The sequence below is a fragment of the Aplidium turbinatum genome, chromosome 4 (genome assembly GCF_918807975.1).
Source record: "Aplidium turbinatum chromosome 4, kaAplTurb1.1, whole genome shotgun sequence".
NCBI classification, from domain to species: Eukaryota; Metazoa; Chordata; class Ascidiacea; order Aplousobranchia; family Polyclinidae; genus Aplidium; species Aplidium turbinatum.
This window is the reverse complement of record NC_137475.1, coordinates 14,349,766-14,368,026: the sequence shown is the minus strand read 5'-3', so window position 1 is coordinate 14,368,026 and position 18,261 is coordinate 14,349,766. Positions and strand designations below refer to the sequence as shown.

The 18,261-nt window shown below is 40.3% G+C and overlaps 1 protein-coding gene across 1 annotated transcript in view; it reads left to right on the top strand.

Moving 5' to 3' along the window:
* Positions 1-18,261, top strand: part of LOC145768479 (porphobilinogen deaminase-like) — a 32,134-nt gene that overhangs the window by 11,939 nt on the left and 1,934 nt on the right. The window contains exons 3-10 of the mRNA XM_082579976.1: positions 8,781-8,830; positions 11,384-11,517; positions 11,918-11,995; positions 12,662-12,737; positions 13,511-13,633; positions 14,004-14,153; positions 15,601-15,654; positions 16,147-16,245. Coding sequence (XP_082436102.1) covers positions 8,781-8,830; positions 11,384-11,517; positions 11,918-11,995; positions 12,662-12,737; positions 13,511-13,633; positions 14,004-14,153; positions 15,601-15,654; positions 16,147-16,245 — 764 coding nt within the window. The remainder of the gene's footprint in view (positions 1-8,780; positions 8,831-11,383; positions 11,518-11,917; positions 11,996-12,661; positions 12,738-13,510; positions 13,634-14,003; positions 14,154-15,600; positions 15,655-16,146; positions 16,246-18,261) is intronic.

Below are 18,261 nucleotides of genomic sequence, written 5' to 3'. Positions count from 1 at the left end.
GTGTTGATTAGCTACCAATAATCCAATATATTAGCAGTTTCAGTAAATGGACATTGGACAAGAAATATAAACTACTACACTACAAATAAGATGGAACTGCATTTAAGATCTGGTTGTATCTATAATTGGTCACAGCGGTAAACCATAATCTCTTCGTGGGAAAATTTTAACATAAAGTTCCCGAATCCGTTCGTCTGTATATAATGACCGAAGAAACACACACTTGAACTTCTTTTCAAACAGTGTATTCCTGTAAAATTAGCCCGCGGCTATCGAAATGACTGGTGCAACGCCTTACACCTCAAAACTGTCACTACGATACAGATTACTTGGATAAAAGACGGAGAATTTGTCCAGCTAGCAAGCACCAAATAAACCAGTTAAATGTGCGACCGACTTCCAACAAACAACTTCAAGAATGAATCAGAAAAATTTGTGATAACTCAAAGGCACAATGTTTAAACCGGTTTCAACAGGTTTGACACGAGTCTTACGGACGATGGTGCAATTTTGGCTCATGTTTTAGGAATTTCCATGACGTAATATTCAGTAGACCCGAACGGTTTCTACATGACGTTTGACCAGGCGAACAACCGTCTGTAACATAGCGGCCCCTAGTTATGACAGTCTGACATGGCATAACTAAAAAAGAATTGACGACAATTGTGATCCAATGAATAAAAACACATGATACACAAATTGTTTGAATCACTCACGTTTAAGTTAATACGCAAATACAAAGGGCATGCAAAGAATGAACAGCAATAAGAATAAACACGACGATACATGAAATTGGTACCATAGGTATTAGGTACACGCAAAAAATGATGCTATATACAATGATTGCGATAATAACCGACTGTTCTGGGCTCAGACAAGTGTCGGCCACCGCAGACAAAACCAGGCTCAAACCCTAACACTTAGGTGTTCTTTACGGGGGCGAGGCACGAAATATCCCTCAACACATAGTCTACTTTCACTTTCCCCGTACTCTCATCATAGTTGCAGACGGCAACTTTAGCTCTACGAACCACAGGCTTCCCTTTCCTAATTTGTGGAACTACCTCATGCACCCTCCCAAGTTGATACTTTCCACGTTTACCAATGTCCTGGAGAGAACCTACCACTACAAGTTGACCAGGCTCCAAATTCTCGGCCATTTTTAGCCATTTTTTCCGGCCCTGAAGACCTGGCAAGTAAAAATCGATCCATTTACTCCAAAACTGATGAGAAAGTGACAAATTGAACCGATAATCCCTTCTTAGTTGGTCACGATCATGTGGTTGCCCAACAGCACAGTATGGGTCTAAGTATGGGGTCAAAAGTGAGGCAGGGGTGATGACAGTAAAATCCCTAGGGTCGTCACTCAAAGGTACCAAAGGGCGTTCGTTCACGATCCGACGGCACTGCCTGTGTACGTAAGCAGTTCAATAAAATTGGGCTTACGACTTGAAGAGTCCAAAATGTGAAAAAATGCAATTTTAAATTGTTTAACCATTGCCTCCCAGGCGCCACCTTGCGCCGGAGCATACGGAGGTATAAATTCCCAGTTTATCTCTCTCTGTCTCAGGGCGTTGTGAAATACAGCTGATTCTATCAACTCGGGTAACTTCTTAGATGCTGCCTGAAAGGTACTTCCATTGTCGGAATAGATAGCATTAACCTGCCCACGTAAATCTGTAAACCTTGTAAAGGCAAGTAAAAAATCACTCAGCGACAATGACGTAACCAGCTCAACATGAATAGCGCGAGATGCCATACATGTGAACAAGAGTCCCCAAGCTTTTTTGTGACTTCTACCTTCAACAAAGGTTAAAGGTCCAAGATAGTCTAAGCCGCAATCAAAAAAGGGTTTCCTATGCGCAGTTGTGCGAGACAAAGGTAAATCAGACATGAGCTGCCTTATAGGTCGAGCTTTCTCAATCGCGCATACACCACAGTCATTAAGATACCTCTTCACGGAGGCATTACCATTAGCGATCCAAAACTTCTGTCGCGTAGACAACAAAGTGTGCTGTACTCCACAGTGCGCATTTCCATTATGATGCGACAGTACAACAAGCCTAGTGAAGGGGTGCTTCGAAGGCAAAACAATCGGATGCTTTGCTTCAAGAGAGATCTCGGGAGAATTACTTAAGCGCCCTTCAATGCGGATTACACCAGCGTCATCTACACAAGGTCTGTACTTTTTAAGTGAACGTAATTCTTTCAACCGTTCCTTCTCACGTTGCGAAGCGCCAACACTACCTCGCTTTATCACTTCCTCAAGGGCATCCGGCGATCGTTTGGTCATTAAATGTACCACATCGCCATACACGCTCTTCTGAACAAACTTCACAGCCAACTCTGAAGCACTGTTAAGATAAGATGCATCCAGTTTTGGCTTCACAAAGCTACGCTTTCTCGTTTTACAGCACAAAAATTCAACAAAAGCAACCAAATAAGCGATTCTCTTTTTCATAACATAGAAAGAAGGTGCGGCCTCGATCAATCTGTGAAGACTACCCTGTCCAACGTCAAGCGACTCCTCTTCGTCACGAAGATATAGGCTATGGACAGGTACTGGAGTGGCATTTTCTACAGATGGAATTTCCTCACACTGGTAGAGAAGACTAGAACCATTTAACCACAACTCTCGAAATTCTTTCTTTGTAATAAGATTTGGCCTTGTGCCAACATCAGCTGGGTTCATATCGGTAGGGCAAAAACGCCAATCCTGGGCTCCAGACAACAATAAAATATGCTCAACTCGACGCGTAATAAACTTATTCAAACGTAAATCAGGGTTTTTAACCCACTGCAACACAGTACGAGAATCACACCAAAAATACTTAAGGCAGTCGGGCATCTTCAATGCCTCGTAGGCCTGCTTCACGAGTCTTGCTGTATTCAAAGCGGCAACAAGCTCTTTCCTAGCTATCGGCCAAGAAAACTGATTTTTTACAACAATGGTAGATTTACCCAGAACGAAAGACACACTCGGAACTCCGTTAACCAGTCTACGTAAGTAAACAACAGAAGAGAAAGCTTGATTCGAAGCATCACTAAACCCATGCAATTGATATGAAACAATATCATCCGGACTGCACACACCAGAGTTTGCAAAATACCATCTCGGTAACGAAAAATCCTTAAGCAGGTCCAAAGAGCGAAGCCACGACTCCCACTCTTTAACAAAGCTATCAGGGACCTCGGTGTCCCAATCAAACTTGTCTATCGCCAATTGCTGAAGTATAAGGCGTGCTTTTAGAAAAAATGGCGCTCCAAAGCCTAGCGGATCAAAATTTTGTCCAAGCTGACTGAGCATACTTCGGCGCGTGTGTTTAGCTAAGGGCTTTAAGGAACATGCGATACGCATCTCGTCAGACTCGGTTTGCCACACACAACCCAATGTCTTCGCTGATGGCAAAGTCATATTTTCAGTCTGAAAGTCAATGTCACGAATCAAAGGTGAAAGCATCTCATTATCCAAATTTGACAAGACAATCATAGCCTCCTTGTTAGCACTCCACTTACCAAGTTTAAACCCACGGCTATCAAACAAAGCAATTGATTCATGAGTGATTTGCTGAGCTTCCTCTAAGCTATCAGCCGAAAATATAAAATCATCCATGTGCATATTATTTGCAATATTGCAGAGAGTCAATTCACCAGCACTGCTGGGATTCTGCTCGATCATTTTCTTTATAGCCAAGCAAGCGATATACGGGCTACTCTTTATTCCCCAAGGGTGTACACAAAAACGAAATGGTACCATCCTACCATTTTCAAGGTCATCATCTTCAAACCACAATATACGAAACAAATCCCTTTGCGACTCAGGTAACTTTATTTGAAAGAAGCATTTAGTCACATCAGCCATGAGACCAAATCTACCAAGCCGAAATCTAGCCAAGACATCTACCAGAGGGTTTAACAAGTCAGGACCCGAAAACATTACATCATTAACACAAGTTCCTCGAAATTCAGACTTGCCATCGTAAACAATGCGCTTTTTTAATTGTGACGTAACAAAGTATGGTAAATACCATTCAAATCCCTTGACATTTCCTGCTTCACCAGTACGCTCAATATAGCCATTTGATTTAAGATCTTTCATGGTGTCAGTAAGGAAATCACGAAGTTCAGGTTGTTTTAAAGCTTTCTTCCTTAAAGCAGCAACTCTATCTGACGCCAACACAAAATTGTTAGGTAGATCAATATCTTCCTTCAACGGAACAGGTATCTCAAATCGACCATCTTTCAACTCAATATTCGGTTCAACAAGTTCTCTAGCCAACTTATCATTGCGAGACAATTCACAGGTTTCATTTTGCAACGTCAAATCCTGAATGACTTTATTCAGGTCTGCTATTACCATATCACGAGACTCAATTTTACGCTGAAAGCCAGAGATGACATCCGACTCTGAAGACGTCTGCACTCTGCACACTTTAGCAACGCTTTCATCTAAGGGTGACTTACCACCACAAGCCAACCAACCGAGAGGAGTGAGTAAAGCATGCGGTTCACTACGATTTTCACCAACACGTTCTTCTTTTGCCCACATCAAATAAGCGTTGTCGTTGCCAATCAGTACATCTACAGTACTACAATCATTCAAATGAAACATATTCACGTCATGAAAATGACGGAAACCATTTAAATCTTGTTTATGCGGTAAAGTTTTAACATCATCAGCCCAAGCTGGGTTAACCACCGAAGTTATATCACAAAACAGTTCATCTGTCTCTAACGACTGGATGTTGAGTTTGACAAGGTCAGCACAAGTAGCTTTCTGACCAGCCAGGGTATCCATTTTAAACGACGCTTTATCGTACGATTTAAGATCAAGTTCACACACCAAGTCACTCGAAACAAATGTCAACTGCGAACCAGGATCATGCTGACAATACACCAACTTCGATTTGCCAGTCATTGGATTCAAAACACGAGCAGCAGTAACGCGGTTAAAGGCTGCTTTAACATTTCCAATCTTAACATTACGCACAGGAACTCTGGCACGAGCATCATCTTTCCCAACAGAATCCAGAGAATCATGTGACGTCACATAAAAATCATGCAGAAGAAAATAGTGTTTCCTATCGTTGTTAGGCCCACACTTACGACAGTTATTTGCATGAACGCAATCCCTAACCATATGCTGGCGCAAACAATTCAAGCATTTGCCAGCTTTCACAATGACATCTCTCCGATCTTTAGGTGTCAAGCGCAAAAATTCTTTACAATTAGACAAAAAATGATATTCAACTTGACCACGTGACGAACAACAAATGCATGCCGATAGGTTTTTACGTCTAGCTTCACCACCGCGCGGTGCGCCAACAACAGTCGAGTACTGCGAACTCCCTGACATCACATCATCGTGGGGTTTTACGGACGTCTGCCTAACCGGACATGAAGGCAATTTTCCTTTGCCAAACTTTTTAAATTGCTGCGACTCACCAGAATCGCCCATTAGCATAATGCTAAAATCAGTCGACTTACGCGTTTCCTCTCGCACAACAAAATCGAACAAACTCTGAAAAGTAGGCTCATTAGTGCCACCATACTGATCACCTAAAAAGTCAAGATAACGCTGCTTAGCGTCAAACGGGAGTCGCTTAGCCAAATCCAAAACAAAACGTCCTTCCAATTTGTCACGCTGACCATAAGCTTGCGCGTAAAGCAAACACTGCGATAATTCATCTTTAAACTCTTTCAGATCACTGGAAGAGGTCGAAGTCAATTTGCTACCATAGCGATACTTTCTAATTTCTGGTTCTGCAAAAAGACCTCCACGAACCCCAAAACGCTGGGACAAGCGAGCTAACGACATTTCTATCCTGTCTTCCTCTGACAAGCCAGGGGTGTCAGAAACCAAATTAGCAATCGTTTGCGCAGCTGTTCTAACACAAGCTGCTTGTAACAAAGTCAAACAAGTCCCCTTAAAGGGCGAAGCTGCCATTAAGGCCGTAACACGATTTTTAAAGAAGATAAATGGCATATTATTACCATCGTAACCAATCAAGGCCGCCTTATCGAAAAACGTCCTACTATTTTGGTATTCAAAAAAGCAATCCTGCTGTTGAGAACTCGATTTAGCGTGAGAAGACAAGCTATATCCCTTAAGGGGCTGAGTGGGCTCAGTCACATGCACAGCCCGACCACGATCCTCACACACGTTAAAATCAGGAGACGCAATACGCCTCTCACAACCACCCAAATTACGTGTAGCTGGGCGATCAAAACCTAGCGGCGCAGAAAACTGTGAAGGGGGCAAAGCATTACTACTAATGGCGGCCCCGTGACCTGTACGCTCTGGGGGAGGAGTTCGGTTGTAATTCGCAGACCTTGGCTCTACAGCATTCGGAAGACCCTTAGCCGCGGCCCCGAAACCTCCTGAAACAGCTGGAAAACGTGTGGATTGCCCTGGTCCACTCACAGGTTGAACGGGCGTTTGGAAAAGGTTATGTAAATTAAACTGCGATTGATGTTCATTTCTGGAATGCCTAGAAGAGCTCTTCTTAGAGCTACGCCGGGAGCCCGCCTCTGATCGATATTCAGCTAAAACTACCTCTTTACGTAGTTCAGCCCTCAACTGAGCGTCTTTGAGTGCGAACTCAGCAGCTCTCGCTTCGGCCTCAGCTCTCGCGGCAGCCTCAGCTCGAATGGCCTCAGCTCTCGCGGCAGCCTCAGCTCGAATGGCCTCAGCTCTCGCGGCAGCCTCAGCAGCTCTCGCGGCAGCCTCAGCAGCTCTCGCTTCGGCCTCAGCTCTCGCGGCAGCCTCAGCTCGAATGGCCTCAGCTCTCGCGGCAGCCTCAGCAGCTCTCGCTTCGGCCTCAGCTTGTATCTGGAGCTCCTCTCGTCTTAGCTGCAGGTTAATTTGTGCCACTATCCGAGACGAAGTCCTAGACATCCTAGTGCTTACATTTGAGGCGCTATCCTCAGGATGTATGTCAGCATCCAACATATCTGAGAACTCACTTTCTTTTTGTTCAAAGTTATTTTTTAACGAGTTAAATTCGGGATCTACCCTATCACGAAGTTCTGCCAAGATTGCAGAGTTAAAGATTTTAGTCAAAAGAGCATGGAAATGCCGTAATTCCTCTTCTAAAGTAGATAACTTAGATCTAAAAATTAACAGTTCCTGCTTATCACTCAAAGAACCTAGGGCTACAGAAAGTTTCCCAATTTGAGTCAAAATATCCCGTCTAAGATGCCGGGCCTCTCGAACTGACTTAGCCTCATCGTTAATGGGTCCCTCCCCAGAATGGCCTGCCCGACCGCAAAGAACATCATCAGGCTTAAACTCAGTCGAGTCTACGGCGGTCGAGTCCTTGTCGCCACCGAGTGTAGACATATTAAATGTTGGGGCTAAATTTAACAATTAAAAAAAAAAAATTAAGTTACACAAACACACAAATTATTAGGCTACAGTAGTTATAAAAAACTTAACTGCAAAGACAGTAAAAATACAAAAAAGAATTTAAATGCACGATACCGTAGCTGTACGAGTATGAAGTCCTAAAGTCCACAAACTTGCTTGGATTCTTCCACTTGAATCTACAAGCACAGATGGATTGTCTTTTAATCTTCTTTCTTGCCAATGATTGTCAAAGTTATTTTTCTTCTGTACCAAACTGAGAAGAAATGTCTTTACTTTTCTTTGCTTCTGTAAGAGTGTAGACTACCAACCAACAAATCTTCTTTTATTATTTCTTGTACTTCTAAGTAGTTCTTCTGCACTAGCTGACAACAAACACGTCGTTTAATTTTATGCCTTCAAGTGCTTCTTGGCCTACCAGCTAACAAATTCGTCGTTTATTTTTCTTGCTTTAATTTCTTCTTGACCTACCAACTGACAAGAACTCGTCTTTTATCTTTTATTTTTTGCTTTAATTTCTTCTTGACCTACCAACTGACAAAAATCGTCTTTTATTTTTTATGGTCACAGCGGTAAACCATAATCTCTTCGTGGGAAAATTTTAACATAAAGTTCCCGAATCCGTTCGTCTGTATATAATGACCGAAGAAACACACACTTGAACTTCTTTTCAAACAGTGTATTCCTGTAAAATTAGCCCGCGGCTATCGAAATGACTGGTGCAACGCCTTACACCTCAAAACTGTCACTACGATACAGATTACTTGGATAAAAGACGGAGAATTTGTCCAGCTAGCAAGCACCAAATAAACCAGTTAAATGTGCGACCGACTTCCAACAAACAACTTCAAGAATGAATCAGAAAAATTTGTGATAACTCAAAGGCACAATGTTTAAACCGGTTTCAACAGGTTTGACACGAGTCTTACGGACGATGGTGCAATTTTGGCTCATGTTTTAGGAATTTCCATGACGTAATATTCAGTAGACCCGAACGGTTTCTACATGACGTTTGACCAGGCGAACAACCGTCTGTAACAATAATACTGTAGATTTTTTGTACCATAAAATAAACAATATTTTTATAGCTCAACAAAGTTCAAAGACCAGTCAAAATAGCACTGGTCATTGTGGCAGACTGGCAGGAATTGTTATTTGCCAATGTATTGAGGAAATTCTCTTGCATATTTTTATTTTACTACATTTTATGGCGAGTCTTCTGTTTACTCTGCTGAAATGCTTGCACTTCAGATGAAGTAGCTTGTAGGAACAGTTACATTGTACATAGGTAGTGATTCAATTAAGTTTTCAAGTCACATTAGACAATGTTTTATACAAATTAAGTATTATTTCTCCTCCACACCAATTCATTTCAAAACTTGAACTTTAAATGATTTCAATTTCATTTTTGCAGTGCAAATGAGTACCATTGGGGATCAGATTCTGAATAAGTCGCTTTCAAAGGTTTGTATTTTCACTTAGTACAATACAGCACCCTCTATAAAAGTTGATCAACTCTGGCCCATTTTATAGAATATTCAAAGAATTCAGTGGTTTGCATCTCTTAATCAGTTCAGTTGTTGCATATAGAAACATAAAAGAAACTTATTGCTTCAATTTCACAGCACAAAAAGTCACACATACTAATTCAACTCCACCAGTTCCACGTGGTTACCACTCTTCGATCTGGGTCCACGTCTTTTAGATGCTGACCGCTAGGTGCCCTCACTGTGGTGTCAGGATATTTAGGTGCGGCACACTGTGGCACCCGGTCATTTAGGTGCTATTCTGTGTGTCAAATTACACTCATTGTTCAATTTTTTTTGTAAATCTGTCCAAATGAGTAACCTAGCTGCCTGTTGCAAACATACAAGATATCTTCAATGATATAAGCTGAGTATGGTAGGCTAGTCTTATACAGTATAACTTGCTGGTTATATTGAGCAAATGGGCGTTTTTTCATTCGTTTTCGATTCGAAAAGTATTTTGATGACCCCTTTGAGAAAATCCTGCTTACGCCACTGTGTGCAGTATTACCATCAAGCATAGGCGCCGACTTTTTAAAAAACCTTGAGGGGCGAGAAAGGTGATGACGTCATAACCATAACGCAATTTTACTCAATTAAAATAGTCTTTGATTAAGCTTAGTGTCTTGTTTATATTGACACCTGTGTCGCAAACCGAACTTATTAGAATCGCTGCTTGAAACGATTAGTTTTACGCATGCAGTACGCCTAATCGTAAAAAATTTGATATTGTTACCTCATAATTGGAACAGTTGGAAAACCAGCCTAGATTCATTTCCTTTTCGTGCGAGTGAATAACAACGATCAAGACGGTGAAGTTATCGAAATAAAAAGCAAAAAATCATGATCTCAAGCAGAGTTAAAACCCGCTATCAGTTTTATTAACCTCGTTTTGCTAATTACTTACCTTCAAAGCGTTAACAACGGCGAAGTGTTTTCTCTTCTGATTTTTATCGAAAGTCTTTACAGTCTTTTATTGAATACAATAGGCTATATACTCTAGTATAGGTCGAGATGTTCGCAAGTGATTTTCACCTCAAAAAGACAAGTTCAACTAACACAGGACAAGCTGTTGTCTCCAGCTCGGCAGTTTTCAAAATGAACGCACTTAAAATCATTGTCGACGTAGATTACGGCGGAATGGCCCTTTTCGGTGAGTCTGATTCGGTGAGTCCAATCCCTTAACGGGGGATTTTTTTAATTCTTTTTTTTTAATTATTGGGTACCGTAGCCTAATTATCATTGCCGTTTTAGGGTTAGGGTTAGAGGTTAGGAACTCACCGAATCGGACTCACCAAATAGTAGCAGACCCAGATTACGGAGTGTGAAATCGCGTCCGCCTAAGTAAAAGTTTTGAATACGTTTATTTGCAGTGATTCGAACTTAATTTTCAAATTTAATGATTTCTTGTCAATTCTAAACTTTATGCATTTGTTGAGCAATATGCAAAGCTCACGAGACAAAACAGCAGAAAGAGCTGTTTTAACTTTTAAGAAATCATTTTTTTAATTTTTGCGTGTAGGTTGTAATCGTTCTTATTACGTAACATTCTATGATCGTTAAAGTCGATGTCAAACGTTAGCGGCCGCATAAAACAGTGATGTCAGGTTAGCTAGGTGATAATAGCGGTAAGAGACGTCGTTAATGCAGGCAATATCTGCGACCAAGACCATTAAACACCTTTTCTTTTATCGGTTTTCGATTTAACTCTCACACTGTGCGAAGAAAACAATGCGTTCTGTTGAATCATAATTGTCTCACAGCGGGAAGACCTCTTTGAAAATAGCGCGTCTAATTTAGCTGGTTTACTTAATATTGCAGTGAATAGTTACGTGACTATTCCAGCAGCGTAAGTTACTCCACCATCTACTTGGAAATTTCCATACCGTATGAGAAAGCCATGCGATCAGCTGCTGTTTTGCGGGCAAGAGCAACGTAGGCTGTTTTTTGCTTTAGGCATTCGTTAAGTCCGTTTAAATTATCTAAATCTCTTTCGCGAAGTGTTTTATCTTTGAAACACCACTTGTAATAACCATTTTTGTTGCCCCTCAACCATAAATTTACGGGGGGCGCTGCCCCCCGGCCCCCCCGGAAGTCGGCGTGTATGCCATCAAGTACCTAATGAAGTAGACTTTACTGGGAATAGCACCTAAATGACCGGGCGCCACACCTAAATATCATGACGTCACAGAGTGCGCACCTATTTGGCATGCACCTAATTGTCTGCAACAAAAAGACGTGCTCCAAGCATTCTCGTTCTAACCATATCCTGTATATTTCTGTAAAATGTGTATCTCGATCATTGGCTCAGTGTAATTTGCTCATCTCGACAATGGTGATATGTGTGATATCTCGACAATGTTTTGTGGTTGCTTTGTATTAAACTTTGCTTCTGTCATGAAAAAGCTTCATAATTGGTTTTTGACCTTACAATTGCAAAGGTGAAAGCAGTAGGCTATGTTTCATACGTAATGAAAACTAATTCATGCAGACTGGGGAGAAAAGTCTTTTCACCAAAGAGTTAGAGGAAGCCCTATTGGCTAACAAGGTTGATCTAGTTGTGAATTCTTTGAAGGACATGCCTTCCAGTCTACCTTCGAACTTGACCATATCGGCAGTTTCCAAGTAAGCTTTTTAGCATTAGCAGGAATCTATTTTTATGGACGCAGGACATCACTGTGTTTTTACCACACTGCTATTATTAAGAGGTGTGCGTGTTAGTGCAACCCCATTGTTCATGCACTGCAAGCGATTGTGCATAATTATAACCGTAGTGGTAAAACATCGCTTCGATGTTTTGTTAAAAAAAAAAACAACAACAACAAAGAGACAAATTTCTGTCGAATATGTACAACCGTGTTGTGCTATCTTTTTTCATCATATTCATATGTCATTTTTTGTCTTTTGATTATACATAATCTCTATTTTGCAGAAGAGAGCATTACAATGACTATCACATGTTTTGGAGAAAGATTGTGTGCTCGGATTATAGGATGAAGATAATAACTTACATTACTTTTTGCAGAAGAGAAGATCCACGGGATGCGGTGATCATGCATCCAAAAAATAAAGGAAAGACCTTACATGACTTGGAGCCTGGAAGGTACTGACTGGATATCTCTTGTAGTAATGCAGTAATCAGTGACATACCTGTTTTGTGTGGAGTGAAAATTTGCAACTATGGCTTGCTTTACAGTATACTCGCACAAAACCATTCAAATACTTAATGGTGAGCTTTTCGATGCCATAAGACAGCTACTTTATCTATTGTTTAAAGCGTGTAATTGTCGTTGGAAAGAATATCGCTTCGATATGCTACTTTTCAAGACTTTGGTTTCGAGAGTTTTCCCACTATCACAGCTTGTGAGATTGTTTTCATCAATTACAGCCTGAGTATTGTTGTTGATGGATCATGACAAAAATGCAGTTCATTTATTCAATGTGATTGGTAGTCACACTGTTTCAAAGGCCTAGCACGAAATACTGGAAAGTTAGCCTTGGTTTGATTTACTGCTAATTGATTTGATTAGTAATGTAATCGATACAATGTATTACTGTATATATATTAAAAGTCGGCTTTTGTCGAATATCAAAATAATCACTATTTGCGGCATTTTTAAGGACCAGTACGAAGATTGGCATAGATTGTAGTCGATGATGAAAAACAAACGAAAGATTTTTGCTCTTCTATGATATTTAGGTTCCGTCATTGCTAATCTTCTTCAATGCCATAATAAAAAAATCTTTTCATGTTTCTTTTGATTTTCAGCACCATAGGAACGAGCTCGTTGCGTAGAGTGGCGCAACTGAAGAAGAAGTTTCCTGATCTGAAGTTTAAAAGCATTGTATCCTTTGCCAGTTATTTAAGTTCTTGATGTTCTGAAGATGTGTGGTGACTTTGAAGAATATCGTGTGCTTTGTTTGATACTTCAATCATGCTTCAATCTATAATTTTACGGAGTATTTTAGCTTCCGAATTTTGCGTAATTAATAACGGAAATCTTTATGTTTTGATTGAGAAAGCCCCTTCTGAAGCTCAACCTAGCAGTTTTGCATACGTGTAGAGAACGACAAACCAGAAGTTGTTACTGATTTATCCCAGTGTATTAATACTTACTGGGTAAGTGTGTAACTATTAACACTTTGTAAGATATACCAGTACTCTACTAAATATGTTGAAGTTGAGTTTTTTTTTTCATTTTCTAGAAGTGGAAATTATTCTATCAGCATTTGTGACCAAAATTAGACTCAAGAAGCTTTTTTGTCGTCTCAATGACTAAGCCTGTGCTCTCAATAACTTTACTTTATTTGCTATGCTATAATATAAATTGTATGTAAAAGGGCTTGATAGCCAACAGCGTTTCATTTACTTTATGTCGTCATAATGACGCAGCTGTTTTAGCTACTTGCGACCTGTCATTAAATCACGTCTATGTCAACACGTTCTAGCTCCTTAATGAACAATAAGTAGGTTGCTTGTTTCATGTCAGAACAATCTCAAATGGGTCATCCAAGACTGCTATTACTATGTTGAACCAACGTTACCCGCTGGTTATATTTTAACATTTTTACAACCTACCACGAAGAAACTTTCGCTTTCCTTGACACTTTCCTTCAGCGAGGAAACTTAAACACGAGGCTTCGTAAATTGGATGATGGAAACATATTTGCGGCTATAGTGTTGGCCGTTGCTGGAGTGAAACGTTTAAAATGGGACCACAGGATATCCTACATACTCACCGTATGTTGCTTTCGATACGTCTTTATCAATATCAATTGAACACTAAGCTGTTGTTAACTTATCGCGCTTCAGGTTGACACAGTGTCATTTAAAATGCTGAAATTAATAAGGTAACTTTTCTATCCATAGTTTTTGTTTACCATTCAAACTATTTGTTGATTCTCTCAATCTCATTGTTACAAGAAATATCTTCCGTGTTGTCCACGTTATTTTAGTCATGGCTCGTATTTGGTAACTCATTTTGAATTTCCAAGCCTGGTTATTAATAGATCAATTTCGCTTTAATTTTGTGTCTCTTCATGGAAAATAATGTTTATTTAATGCAGTATAAATAATGATTAAGTTTAATTTCTTGATTATGACGTCACAGACGGACGAATGCCTCTACGCGGTTGGTCAGGGTGCGCTGGCAATCGAGACACGCATGGATGATCAAGACTCGATAAAGTTCGTGTCGCAGCTTCATGACAAGGAGACAGTCATACGAAGCATTGCGGAAAGAGCTTTCCTCAAAACTTTGGTATATGGGCCATGTTTTACACTGTACAAATCTATTAAAAGAAGGTTTTTGTTGGGCATTAGCACTGAGGGGCACACTCACTAGTGCAGTGAGCATGTTATGTTTGGCTAGCCATGTCGACGTAGCTTCCGCATTTGCCGCTAGACTTCCAATCAATATGTCTTTAGCGCTACATCATCATCGTCGGGTTTTGCTTTTTAACATGCTTTTTTTTCGGCGCACTTCTACACTCGTAAGCCCCCTCCAGATAATTGGCTAACTGCACATATGGCAGATTCTTCTTCTTCCTGTTTTACGTCTCATTTCCTAGAATCAGGGTAAGACGTGGTCTGGCAAGGCACATCCTCAGTCTCCATTCATCACGATCTAGGGGGCTAGTGTTGGTGTTGGTCATCTGCCAACGCTTCCTGTCAGATTGCACAATGCATATCGACTCTCCACTTCTCACGGTCGCAAGTGTCGAATCCCAATCAAATCCATTCTCTACTTTCTTTTAGTGTTATAGTTTCTCAAGTTAATTTTGGCCGACCAAACCCACACCTTCCTTGCATTTGAAAATAGCTGGCCAACTTCACAACACCATTAGATCTATCTACATTTCTACATGTCCAATCTCCATACCAGCGGAGCCTTCTCTCTTAAAATCTTTGATCGATGCCAGCAAGTCCCAGTCGATCCATAAACAGTTTAAACACGGTTGACCGCACTGTGGTCAGGTTTTTGGGCTTGACATCACATATTTGTCGAATCATTGCTCTGTAGACGATAAATATTTTGTCTATTTAAAACCCAGGCCTCAGTGGCGTAGAGCCGTAGACGCCATAGAGCATGGTACTCATCATGCAAGTGTTATACACCCTCCCACGCGTCTTGTAAGACAGGTGGCGTGATCTGAAGACCGGCAACAGTCCTCTGATTGCTTTCCAAGCTGCTTTTACACGTGGTATTATTGTGTAAATCGCATTCTCCTGCTACGGAAAGTACGACTCCAAGATATAGGAGGTGGCCGAAATTGGGCTATGCAGTGCTGTACTAGACTGTAGTACATTACATACTGTGCAAGGTATATTAACCAAACCTTTGTATTAAAAAAAAGCGAACTTGAGAACGCAATTAATTAAAAAATAATTCAAGCATTTCTGAGCAATATCTGCAATGCTCATCTAATGTGAAAGTAGAATTATATAGGCTACATTGTTTTGTTCTTTACTTTTTTGAACATCTATATTCATGCAAGTATGGGTCATGTAGTTGTAACTCAAGTAGTTCAGTTATTATGGTTGTATATTAAAGCTAAATCCACGGTAACTGTCACAAAGTGTTTGACTTTAGCATAATTCTCACACACATCAGAGAGCGATGTGTCCTCCCTTTTTTCCGACCAGTATTTGACTCTTAACCTTCTCTAAAAACAGATTTTTCATCAATATCTTTTCATGCATTGCAGGGTGGTGGGTGCTCCGTCCCACAAGCTGTGCATTCGTGGATTGTGGACGACGAGGTAACTCTTGCTTCGCGATGGCCATGCCAAAACGGCTTGAAAAGTCAAAACTTTCTGAATCAAATATTTTAAATTCAAAACTTAAAATTTACGACGCTTAAAATTTTGAAAAGTTATCCGGGCTTTAATGGATTGGCGTTTTGAGGTTGATATTCTTTTATTATTTGATACAACAAATAAATATTTAGCGCTATTGTTTCCTGTCATTCAACTGTAAATAAAAAAAAGGCGCTTAAACGACTACTATTGTCACGCTTGAAGCAGAAATCACATCGACATTGCTTTTCTATAAACCTGTTCCAAAATTTACAAATGAAATTAGATGACAGATTCTTATCAAACAAAGTCCTGTTTACACTGCTTCAACGCCTGCATACGTTGAGGTAATGTAAAAAGAGATGATTTGGTCTGCTGGACTAATATAGTGCTCAGCAACGTTGTGTTGACTCAAAAGCAAGTGATATATTACGTGTTTTCTGTTGCATGCCGCAGCTTTATTTGAAAGGCGGAGTCTTTAACTTGGATGGGTCGAGGTGTTTGATTGACACCATGCAAACGTCGCTTGTAGTCAGTGGAGATACCAAAGACACCGTAAGCGATTGTTGTGTTTTGAAAGGACAGTTTTTGTGATTGACTTTGTTGATATTGCATATTGGACATTGGTACTTGCCATTGTAATTGATTTGCCATTGTAAGAATTGTACAGTTATATGGAACAGCTCTGTGTAGCTATTTCTTGCCTTTAAGATGAGCTTGTCTTTTAAGTACCTTTCTTGAACTCAGACTTGGATATGTGCTTTAATCGTCTGACGCAGTGCTTTTCAACCTGTGGGATGGTACGCACTTGTGCGGATGAAAAAAATTGCAGTGCGGATGACAAACGTGGTGCGGATGAAAATTGTGCATATTTTTACTTTTTCTGACGTGGAATAATTCAAATAACTATCTGAACATGAAATCACTATTCAAATCACTTATTCACGATCTATTTTGTCTTCCCATTGGCATAGACACCACTGCATTGAGCATAGCCTATTTACGAAAGTGGACAATAACTTTTCAGAACATGAATTGATGTGGTCGAAATGTAAGACTGACGGTGCCAGGGCTATGGTCGGAGTTCGTAACGGGGTTATTGCCCTCATAAAACAAGCCTCACCGGAGGTTATAAGTATTCACTGCATTTTGCACCGCGAAGCATTGATTGCCAAAAAACATGTCAATGAAGAAATCAACTGCCTACTCGCTGACGTGGTTTGTGACGTCATTAAAATTGTAACTAAAATACTGAAAAGCTCAAAGTCAAATCGTTCGTTTCATGAACTTGTCAAAGAAATGGGAGATGGTGAGCGTCTTGTTTATCACTCCGAAGTGAGGTGGCTCTCTCGTGGAAAAGTAATGGAGAAGGTTTGGAAATTACAAGGGGAACTTGTTTGGTTTAATGAGCGAGATGATCATAAAGCTCATTTGATTCAAGACTTATTCTGGCTTGCCAGGTTAGCTTATCTTGTTGACATATTCGGTATGCTTATGAGTTCAACGCCACTCTACAAGGAAAGGGAATTGATTATTCGAAGCGAACTCAAAAATCACTTCATTCAAGCAAAAAAGTCAAACTTTGAAAGAAGAAATCTGCAGTAACAGTCTTAAAAGTTTGAAGACGCTACAGACCTTCATGTCTACATGTAAATGAAAAAAAAAGAAGAAAGAACACAAGTTGGAACAGCGGATCATGAACGTGACGAGCTCTCATGTGCCCACTCTGCTTGACAGTTTTGATTCTTATTTTGATAGCCATCAGGCAGAAGCATTAAAAACAAAGCTGTGGGTTTTGAACCCCTTCTGTGAACAGGAGCCTCGGGGACCTTTGGGTCATACTTTCAAACCCAATTTTTTCCAGCAAGCATTTTTCAATCGCGGAAAACACGCTGCATTTTGGATAGGAGTTCTGGATAATTCTTATAAAGACCTGGCCATCCAAGCACTAAAAGTTCTTGTACAAAACCCCACAACTTATTTGGCCGAAAAGGACCGAAAATAGTGCACTAGTTGACATCAAAACGAGGAAAATGAGTTGTCTTCTTGATCAAGTGCCGCACTTGATGGCCTAATGCGGGAGCGTTAGAGCAATAAGTTGTACCTAACTGGTCTGAAATTGCCATAAATATTCAGCAGCAACCGAGTCATTGAATAACCGGTAGCCTACTTGTTAGACACTTGAATAAAAAAAGTGTTGTCTCTTCATTTTCTTTTTGTGTAATAATTCTCGGTTGGTTTGTGCGGATGAAATTTTTGCAAAAAAAAAATGTGCGGATGGTTCTCAAAAGGTTGAAAAGCACTGGTTCTGACGCAATGCTACCAACACTTGTGGTTATTGCTTTAGTGTCAAACGTTAACTTTTATCATGGAGAAACATTGCATTTCTCTTATTGCTATGATTAATGTAAACTGACCGTGAAGTTGCATGTTTATTGTCACTAATTGTTGACGAAGGTCACTTTTCATTGGACAGAATCTCAAAAGCAAATGTCTAGGAAAAATAACCTGCTTTCGAAATTGAATCTTAATTAGATTCATTTTTCATCTCATCGTTACGTTTCTTACGCC